This window comes from Hippopotamus amphibius, chromosome 5 (assembly GCF_030028045.1).
Source record: "Hippopotamus amphibius kiboko isolate mHipAmp2 chromosome 5, mHipAmp2.hap2, whole genome shotgun sequence".
Taxonomy (NCBI): domain Eukaryota; kingdom Metazoa; phylum Chordata; class Mammalia; order Artiodactyla; family Hippopotamidae; genus Hippopotamus; species Hippopotamus amphibius.
This window is the reverse complement of record NC_080190.1, coordinates 57,313,795-57,324,551: the sequence shown is the minus strand read 5'-3', so window position 1 is coordinate 57,324,551 and position 10,757 is coordinate 57,313,795. Positions and strand designations below refer to the sequence as shown.

General features: G+C 46.8%; 1 protein-coding gene across 1 annotated transcript; it reads right to left on the bottom strand.

The window, feature by feature from the left end:
* Window positions 1-6,339: 6,339 nt before the first annotated feature.
* LOC130853715 (pulmonary surfactant-associated protein A) lies at window positions 6,340-10,294 on the bottom strand. The gene is made up of 5 exons (XM_057735981.1): window positions 10,243-10,294; window positions 9,208-9,396; window positions 8,827-8,946; window positions 8,001-8,078; window positions 6,340-7,547 (listed from the first exon to the last, which is right to left on the bottom strand). The coding sequence occupies exons 2-5, from the start codon at window positions 9,371-9,373 to the stop codon at window positions 7,171-7,173; spliced, it is 741 nt and encodes a 246-aa protein (XP_057591964.1). The 5' UTR covers window positions 9,374-9,396; window positions 10,243-10,294; the 3' UTR covers window positions 6,340-7,170.
* Between the last annotated feature and the right edge of the window lie 463 nt (window positions 10,295-10,757).

Sequence of the window (10,757 nt, the reverse complement as noted above, 5' to 3'; positions counted from 1 at the left end):
CCCCAGACCAGTCTGTGGCTCCTCCACGCCTGGGTTTCCAGGAATGTCCGGTTCTTATCTCCAGAGCCTGATCAGGTGGCCTTTTTGAAGTCCTTGACCTAGCTTTTGATTCCTACCTCCCCCCAAACTTACACCCACTCTTTGAAACACTTAGTCTCACCAAACAACTCTAGAGGTTTGCTTTTCCCTGGGGTGGAGCGGGGGCAGGGCCACTTCCCTTTGACCCTGCCTTGTGATTGGTACCTGGGCTCCTCAAGGGTCATTGGCCCCTGTGTACTCAAGTCACTGTGCCCTGTTCAGCAAGCCTCCCAGATTCCTGTTATCAAGGAGCCTGCCAGACACTGAGAGGGGCCCATTGTAAAGAAGACTCCTCTCAGGGGTGTGTTTCCTGATGCCATTGACATAGCCCTGAAGTGCCCATAGGCCCAGAGGACAAAGAACTCTCAAACCATACAGCAAACCAGCAGACTTCCCAGAAAGGTGGAAATTTGAAGCTGAGAGATTTACATACAACAAGGACCCTATATGTGCTGTGGACGTAGAGGAAGGGTGGCTTTAGAAGCAGGGGAGAGGACAGAACAGGAGGAGGGAAGGGTGTGCCCTGTGAGCAAAGGGACAATAAGAAATACTCAAAGCAACCTAAATGCCCATCAACAGGTGAGTGGATAAAGAAGATGTGGCACATATATACAAGGGAATATTACTCAGCCATAAAAAGGAGTGAAATTGAGCTATTTGTAATGAGGTGGCTAGACCTAGAGACTGTCATACAGAGCGAAGTAAACCAGAAAGAGAAAAACAAATACCATATGCTAACTCATATATATGGAATCTAAAAAAATGGTCCTGATGAACCCAGTGACAGGGCAAGAATAAAGATGCAGATGTAGAGAACGGACTTGAGGACACAGGGTTGGGGGTCGGGGGCATGAAGGGGAAGCTGGGACGAAGTGAGAAAGTAGCATAGACATATATACACTACCAAATGTAAAATAGATAGCTAGTGGGAAGTTGCTGTATAACAAAGGGAGATCAACTTGATGATGGGTGACGCCTTAGAGGGCTGGGATAGGGAGGGTGGGAGGCAGTCACAGGAAAGAGTCAAGGGAGGGAGGGGATATGGGGACATATGTATAAATACAGCTGATTCACTTTGGTGTACCTCAAAAACTGGTACAAGGATGTAAAGCAATTATATTCCAATAAAGAGATTAAAAAATAAAAAATAAATAAAAATAAAATAAAATAAGAAAAGAAAAAGAAATACTTGATGCTGGTGGGAAACAAGACCCTCCCTCGAGGATGCGTCTCCAGTAAGTCTGTCCCATCACAGATCCGGGGTTTGAATTTATGCTTATCAGTATTTTTTTTGCTATGATTATTATTATTGAATTTTGCCCTTGATGCCAAGATGAAAAGTTGTTTTTCAAGCATCCCAGCTCATCACAATTTAGTGTACCATGGGGATATAAAAGCCATGTGGGACCTTACCTTTAACCCAGGCACCTCAGGATTTTCTCAGATGAAGATCAGTAAATTTGAATTCACCTTGTAAAAACTACCAAACACAGTAAGAAATAAGCAGAGTGAAATCTGATTGATACAAGACTCAAAAATAGGCCTCTGAAGACTGTCGACTCTAGACAACAGATAAATTGATAGTTTTTAAAACACAGTATCAATAAAGAATAAATAAATAAGGAATAATAAATAAATGAGGATTAAAAATTAAACAGTGAAACTAATGAACAAGAATAAGGAAATAACTATAGAGCTATTAATACAATTTCAAAAAAAACTCGTTCTTTGCAAAAATAAATAAATTTGGCAAATATAACCATGGTGGTTTGAATTCTTGTCCTGATTTTTCACATTTTCTTTTCATAGAAATATATATCCATGCCCTCTGCCATGGTATTTTGCAGTGCCTCCCACTAGAGTATGTGGAGTAAACGCCCCAACCCCTTGGATGTCTGGCTTGGCCATGTGACTGTGAGCAGACACTAAGGGAGCAGCAGCTTTAAATGTGGGAAGAATATGTCCCTAGTAGCCACTAATATCAGAATAATTAAACCCCTTCAAAGCTTGAAGAAAAAAATAGCTATTAAAGTCCAGCCATGCATCAACAATTAATAGCACAGTCCCTGGTATCTGACTTCCTGTATTCATAGCCCACTTCTGCCATGAGCTGCCTGCATCATCTTTGGAAAATCACTTTAATCTCTATGTGCCTCAATATTCTCCTTTTTAAACTGGGCGTAATAATAGCATCTATATAATAGGGTTAATGAGGATTATATGAGTTAATGGAAATATAATACCTGGCACATAATAAGTATGATGAGAGTATCAGCCATTAGACCAAGCAGGGTATATCCCAGGAATGCAAAGATGGTTCAACATCAAAAAATAATCCAATTAACTCATTAATTTAACATATAACAAAAGTTTAAGAATCTTAATGCAGGTATGTACAATCTTGAAGCCTGAAGCTCTCATCCTTTCCTCGAAACTAATACATGGTCTCAAAATTCTTCAGACAAATTCTTCCCCTGGCACACAAACTTTCTAGGGTTGATGTAAAATACAGGTCAAATGATTATTGTCGCCTAACTTTGTCATTAAAATCTGTTTCATCTTGGATTCATCACCACCCTGGCCATAGAGTGGTGGCTTCTTGAAGTGAAGGGTGGGCAGTGCATTCTCTCTTATTTTATTGCATGTGTGGGTGGTAGAGAGAATGATGGTACCCAGGATGGGAATACCTGCTCACAGGAGGGACCGTGTATTAGTGGGAAACCTGCTGCTTCTTGGCCCATCCTAACTGGTTGTTGGATCCCTTTGTATGACTGATTATAAATGACAGCTCATCTCAAGAGCTGGTCCTTCATATAAGGGATTCTGTAAGAGCCTCCAGACGCATGTTCCCACCCTCAACATGACATCAGTGAACATTTCAATTCATGGTCTCTTGCTCTTTAAGTCCCTGTGTTCCAAGAAGCAATCTGCTCATGAGTAAGCTTTAAACCCTGGCTAGCTTCCATGATATTGACATTGGCATTGACCGTGGCAGCCCCTGGGAAATTCCATCCAAGTGGTGGAAATCCACATTGCCCCAGAACACACCTGCTCACAGTTCTAATCTCCTCCTTCTTCATCTCCCCATGCCTCAGCAAGATCAGGCCCTCTGCTGGTTGAACACTTCAGCAATTTTAGCATTTTTTTTTTTTTTTTTTTTTGGCACACGGGCTTAGTTGCTCCGCGGCATGTGGGATCTTCCTGGAGCTGGGATCGAACCCGTGACCTCTGCATTGGCAGGCGGATTCTTAACCACTGCGCCACCTAGGAAGCCCATTCAGCAATTTTAGAACAGGAGATTTCTGCCTTAGGTGACTTAATCAGGGAAGGAAGGCAAAGTAATTTGGCATCCCTATTTGCAAAGATTAGTTGGAGGAGAGGACAGTCTCCTCCCCCATCCCACAGCGAGACGAGAGGAAGGGATAAATTCCAGTGTGAGAGTACATATGTCACCCAAGGTAGGTCAGCTTGCTTCCCCTCTTTAGTCTTCCTTATACTGACCAAGAGTATGGGAATTACTAAATCACTCATGTTGAATAGCCCTCACCTTGCAGGTTCCATGGTGGGGTCCCTGGAACTCTCTGGAATCATTAAAAGATGAGCCTCTTATTCTCACCTGTGGGATCTAGATGCCAGTACCCAGGAACAGGAAATGACTCAACTCACACTTGACACCCTTTTGATGTTAACAGCGTAAAGGAAACTCCAAAAAAATCATCTGATAAAGCTCAATACACATTCATGATGAAAATGAATCTCAGCAAACTAAGAAAAAGAGGGAACTTCTTTGCCTTGATAAAAGGCATCAGAAACCTAAAACAAGCAACTCAATGCCAAAATACTGGAAATGTTCTCATTATACATTCAGTGTTCCCCTAAAGATAACATTTATCACTGAGTGTCTACAACAATATATAGGGTCTCCTGGCCCCTATAAAAAGCTAAGAATGATATATAAGAAATACAAATAACTTAAGGAACAGGCAAATTTTCTGTCATCTGTAAATACAATCATATATTTATAAAATATGAGAATCAATTATATTAGAAGTATTAGGAGGAAAATGAGAATCCAAAATGATGGTTGGATATATGATCAACCAAAAATAAACCAACATTTTTCTTATAAACCAGCAATAATTAATTTAAAAGGTGATAAAAATAATATAATAACAATAGCAAATAACACCATAAAGAAAGTAAAAATAAAATTAACAAGAAATAAGAAGGCAACAATTTTCAGAGACTTAGACTGTTCATCTGTAAAACGGGGAACATGTTTCTCCTTTTTACTTTTTTGAATTTTGGGGAAGGCTCAATAACTTGTGCTCTGGCCCCTAAGCACACACGGCAGGGTGACCGAGTAAAATTCACATTCATGAAAGAATGAAAAATATTTCTGCTCACTCCCATCTGGGTTTGTGGGTTGTGATCCAGAGCTTCCTCTTGTCCCAAAAAAGAAGTGTATGCAGTGAAGGAGAGCATTAGACGATGTCAAGGTGGGAGAAGTGGGGGCCTTTCTGGAGATGGGACATATATGTGGTCGCCTCCTCAAGCAAGTAGGGACATGATCTGATTCACACATAGCTTTGGGACATGGAGGCCACATGGTCCCTTTCCATGAAGACCTGAGACTGAGGAGGCTCACAGAGCCCTGAATGCCACCACTGCTTCCGGAGGCTGAGTGGGAAATGGAAGGCATGGTATCACCACCCACAAATGGACCATGTGGACTTAGATCAGGAGTTCTCTTGATGCCAACCACCAACACTATTGCTCATTTGTTCCTCGAGATGTTTCTGTACCTCCCCATCTGCCCATACAACCTGAGGATGGTAGCAGTTTGCCCCTCCCACCCAACAAAGAAAGCTTAACCTGAGACTGAACTTTCCACTTTTCAAAGAATTGGGGCACAGAGCCAGAGTTAACTTGATTTCTAAAAACACAGAAATGTTTCTTGAAACCAAAGCAATGGAAACTCGTGTTAACATATTCGTGATTTATTACACTTGAATCGTCTCTGCTCAGTGAGAAGGTGAGGTGGTTGTGAGAACAAGCTTCAGGTTCAGGTAGATGGGTTTGAAACCAGCCTCTGTCACTTGCTCTGTGTAACAAAACTCAAAACATTTCACTTCTCTAAGTTTCAGTGTTTTTATATAAAAAAATGGGGAAAATAATGCTCATTCCATGGTACTGTGTGAATATTACATCATATTTTATAAGATGTCTTAGAAGTGCTTGGCAAACCTCCTAGAGTAATGGAAATAAAAACAAAACTAAATAAGCGGCACCTAAGGAAACTTAAAAGCTTTTGCACAGCACAGGAAACAGTAAACAAGACAAAAAGACAACCCTCAGAATGGGAGAAAATATTTGCAAACGAATCAACAAAGGATTAGTCTCCAAAATATATAAACAGTTCATCCAGCTCAATAAAACAAACAACCCAATCAAACAATGGGCAGAAGACCTAAATAGGCATTTCTCCAAAGAAGACATACAGATGGCCAAGAGGCACATGAAAAGATGCTCAACATCACTAATTATTAGAGAAATGCAAATCCAAACTACAATGAGGTACCACCTCACACTGGTTAGAATGGGCATCATCAGAAAATCTACAAACAGTAAATGCTGGAGAGGGTGTGGAGAAAAGGGAACCCTCCTGCACTGTTGGTGGGAATGTAAATGGATACAGCCACTATGGAGAACAATATGGAAGTTCCTTGAAAAACTAAAAATAGAATTACCATATGACCCAGCAATCCCACTACTGGGCATATACCCAGAGAACACCATAATTCAAAAAGACATACGCACCCCAATGTTCATTGTAGCACTATTTACAATAGCCAGGACACGGAAGCAACCTAAATATCCATCAACAGATGAAGGGATAAAGAAGATGTGGTACATATATACAACGGAATATTACTCAGCTGTAAAAAGGAATGCAATTGGGTCATTTGTAGAGACATGGATGGACCTAGAGACTGTCATACAGAGTTAAGTCAGAAAGAGAAAAACAAATATCGTATATTAACGCATATACGCAGAATATAGAAAAAGGGTACAGATCAACTGGTTTGCAAGGCAGAAATAAACACATATGTAGAGAACAAACATATGAACACCAAGTGGGGAAAGCAGGGAGGGTAGGGGTGGGGAGGTGGGGGGGGGTGAATTGGGAGATTGGGATTGCCATATACACATTGCTAATAAGAAAAAAAATCAAATTGTACACTTTAAATATATGCAGTTTATTGTATGTCAGTTATATCTCAATAAAATTTCTTGAAAAAAAGAAGTGCTTGGCAAGGTGCTCGGTATATAGTATATGCTCAATAAACACCTCACTGAGGTCTGAAGTGGTGGGGATACGTTCATCAGCAGGAAATTACTTGGGTAATGTCTGAGGTGGGGCGTGAGATCTTCCCTAGAGGTGTGGCGGGCTGCTTTTAAGTCAGGGAGTTGAGCTGGCACCCCAGGACTCAAGCAAGTGGGTGATACATGCCAGTCACTAGGGGTGGGTTGGCCTCCACCATGCTGGGGCATCACCTCAGGGAGAGCCTGACCAGATGTGCCCTCACAGACCTCAGGCTGCTGGATAGTCCCAAAGGTATCCTTAGCTCCACACATTTGGAATTTCCCAGGAGTCCACCCATCTATCATTATGCTTGAGCAGAACTGTTAAATCTTGATAAGGCTGGGCAGGCAATGGGCTACAAAGAAAGAGCAGAGGGGGGCAGGAAGCAGGCTCCCTGTGTGTGATTCTGGAGGGAACCTCCACGCCCGGACCTCACTTTTGCCATCTATAAATGAAGGAACTGGACAAGACGAGGAAGAAAGAAGCCTCCGTCTCTTGCCAAAGGGTAAAGTTAGAGTGGCTGCCTAGAGTGCAATGCTGAGAAAGGGCTCCAGGTGGAGTCAGACTGATTAGTGATCATAGGGGAGGAGTAAGGGCCCACCTGGGAGTGGAGTGGCCAAGAATGCCACAAAGGAGTTGTAGCATCTCACAGACCAGGTGCATCCCCAGGGTGGAGGCTGAAAGGCAAGGCAGGACCCTATCCATCCTGTGGCCTTGGTGCCTGCTCAAAACTCACAGATGGCCAGTCGGTACTGCAAGCAGTTCTTGTCATTCCACTGGCCATCTGTGTACATCTCCACACACTGCTCTTTACCCCGACCCCTGGGCTCCCCTGGGTACCAGCTGGTGTAATTCACAGGGGCTCCATCCAGGCAGTGGAAGTCTCCAGCAGTGGGACCCTCAGTCAGGCCCAGGTAAGCATAAGTGTTGTGCTTCTTCACGATGCTTGCAATGGCCTCATTCTCCTCTGGACTCCTCGGGGCAGCAATGCGTCCCCCAACCCTGGCACACATCTCTCTAATGGCATCAAAATTGGCCGACTGCCCGTTGGTGGAGAAGACCTTCTCTCCGACAGCCAGCATGGACCCCTGCAAACTGAGGACTGACAGCACAGGAATCCAGGTCAGGCCACAGTCCTTTGTTTCCAAGTCCCTTTCCTTCCCTTTATGCGCTTCCCACTCTCTTCATCTCTGTCTCTCTGTCTCTCTTTCCTCCCTCTTCTGATCCTAGTCTTTCTGGACTTTATCCTCTCATCATTCAATTATTCACTCATCCATTTGACAATTACTTATTGACTGTCTACTATGTGCTGGAAACGGTGCAATTTCCTGGGATTCAATAGAAAGGAATATAGGCAGGGACCTCACTTCCCCAGGGCACAGGGAGCTAATCCATGTCTACTTCTGTCTCCCCTGGGCCATTTGAGAACGTCTGAAAAGAGACCTTCATGTCCACACTTGTTTGTCAAGTCTCTAGATTCTGGAGTCTAGTGCCGAGGATGAAGAGAACTTATGGGAGACCCTCTACCCTGTAAGTCCCCAAGGGGTGCCCTTACCGCCCATGAACTGCAAGACTTGATGTCTGATCTCATGGAGTGTGCTCTGGAGCTCCTCATCTAGATACGCTGAAAGCCCTGTGGAGAGACCCCCAGCAAGATGAGGGGCAGGCCAACAACAGCCCCACTTGCTGCCAAGCAGCTGCGAGGCCAGCTGCAAGCCTGGCATTCTGTCCTTCACTTGTCTAGAACCACTGCCCAGGCCCCAGGTCACAAAGGTCCATGAGGCTGGAGTGTGTTTCCATATTCCCTACACACGCGTCCTTTAACGCAGCCTTGCACCTGCTCAGCCCCCTCCCTGTTCTTCTTTCCTGCCATATCCTTTCATGGCTCTGTCTGTCCACTTCTGTGAGTTTTCTGCTTTCTGGGCAGGGCCCCTTTCCCACCCTCCATTAAGAGCAGATGTGGTTCTCTGTGACTCTCCTGCTGGACCTTGACTACTGCTCAGAGTGCCAGAGTTCCCCTGCACATGCGGGGTTCTCCATTTTATCATGCCTGGTCCTTGGTCCACTTAACCCTGTACACCCTTCAGAATGCCCCTACATCTCAGCCCTAGGAAATGCCTCTCCACCTCCAGGTGCCGTCCTGTCTCCCACACCTGACACTCTGTGTCTCCCCATCAGCAGCTGCGATGCCTGGAACACTCCCACACCCACCAGTCCCTGTGCTGTGGCCCACGGCCCAGACACCTCTGGTTTCTCAACCCCATATGCCCTTATCCAGGTAGAACAAGATGCCCTTTGGGGATGTGAAGGTTTTGTCTGATGCCCATCAGCCCTCGTGTAACAGACCGCATGGGCACGGTGTCCAGCCATATCCTGCTCACCTGGAGGGCCCCTCTCACCAGGCTCTCCCTTTTCTCCACGCTCTCCAGCGAGGCCAGGGGCTCCAGTCATCCCGTCACGCCCAGGGAGGCCTGGCATTCCTCCAGGGGGGCCCATGGGGCCTGCAGAGAGAGGGGGACAAGGATGTATGGTATCCACCACTCACAGTGGGTTGGGGCTGATGTGACTAGACCGCCATTATCAGCCAGGCTGACTCACCTGTCACTCCATGGGCACCTTGAGGATAGACCCTCCAGGGCTGCTCTAGTCTAAGGGCCCCCAGGAAACTCCCACCATCCATCCAACCCTTGGACCCAGCCTGGAACCCTGGACAGCTGGTCCCCCTGAAAACAGGTCACTATCCCTCAGCTCCCATTCAGTACCTGGAGGTCCAGGGTCTCCTTTGATACCATCTCTCCCATCTCTTCCTGGCAAGCCATGGGATCCAGGAGCACCAGGGATGCCAGGGCTTCCAAGACAAACTTCCTTCACATCGAGGCCAGAAGCCACCAACCACATGAGGGTGAAGGCCAAAGAGCACAGCAGCATAGCGTCCGCTCCAGCGGCTCCCCCTGCAGAAGGGAAGGGCCGTGGCCCATCTGAAGCATTTGCAAAGGTCTCCCCTTGCTGTGCTTTGTCAAGATCCAGGCACATAACGGAATCTGAGGGCTAGGGCAGGTACACACGGGAGCTCTGGAAAGACCCAAACTATCCCTGGAAACCCCCAGCATCCTCTGGTATCTAACACGGTCTCACACCCCATCCCTCTGGCTAGGGCTGATGTGGTACTCAGGCAGGTGAGTATTTGTAAAGAGCTCTGGAGAGTCAGAGGACCCGGGTTCTAATGGAGTCTCTGTTTATTCCTCACTGTGTGACCATGGGAACTCACTTCCCCTCTCTTGGCTTCGGCTGAAACTTCTGTCCTGGAGGCAACCCTGGCCTGTCCCTCCCAGGTTGTTGGGAGGAAGGATGTGGTCACACACGCACTCGCTCCATCCAGGCCTCATACTCTCAGCCGCCCTCCTTTTGAGTTCTAAGGGATGCTGATCCTGCGGGTGAGCAGAGATGGCCAGGGCCCATGGCTCGGCCACCCCGTGTTGCTCAATGCCAGGGAGTCCCCTCCTCCCTGCTGGGGTGTCCATCTCTCTTTGGCAGGCTGTGCCTCCCCCTGCTCCCACCCCACAGGCCCTGCTGAGACCCTGAGGCCCATGGACCCGGCCCAGGAGCACAGTGAAGTGTGAGGATATTTGCAAGCCCATCTTCCTGCACCCACAGTTAGGATCCTGTGGAACAACTCCTGTGGTTCATGGGGAGGTCCCCTGCTTCCCTGCCTGACCTGCAGTGAAGCCTGGGGCTGCTGGGCTGGTCCACGCTGCCTGCAACCCTGGAGAAGACCCAGGGGATGGGGCTAAACTCACCCACATAAACAGAGCCTGGCTCTCGGCCTCCAGATCGGGGTGGTGAGGTGGATGGCACCATTTATACTGATGTAGGCTACCAGGCTTCCTCTCCACCTCAGGGAGGCTCCTGTTACAAGGGCCTCTTCTCCAGGAGGGCCAGGCAGGAAGCTGCCATCCTGTTTACTCAACACATTTCCTTACAGGGCACTCAAGCTGGAGGGGCATTTAGGAAACCCACTAACGAAAAACTCCAGGTCGGTGAGAAGGGAAAATTCCCATGGACCAGAGGCCACCCACTCTCTCTCCATCCAGTTTCCCGAGCAGTGAAGAGCGAGAGCAATTACACAGGAATGTGGCGAAGGGAGCCCTCTCCCTCCTGGGCCTCGTCCCCTCCCCCCCAACCCAGGCCTGGCTAGTGACACGTTCACAGCCCCAGAATCACTAATCACTATCCCCCAAAAGCCCACCAGCAGGAGAGAACATACCAGGGCTGGACTCTTTTCCCAGGGGAGCAAAGAGGCAGACCAGAGACA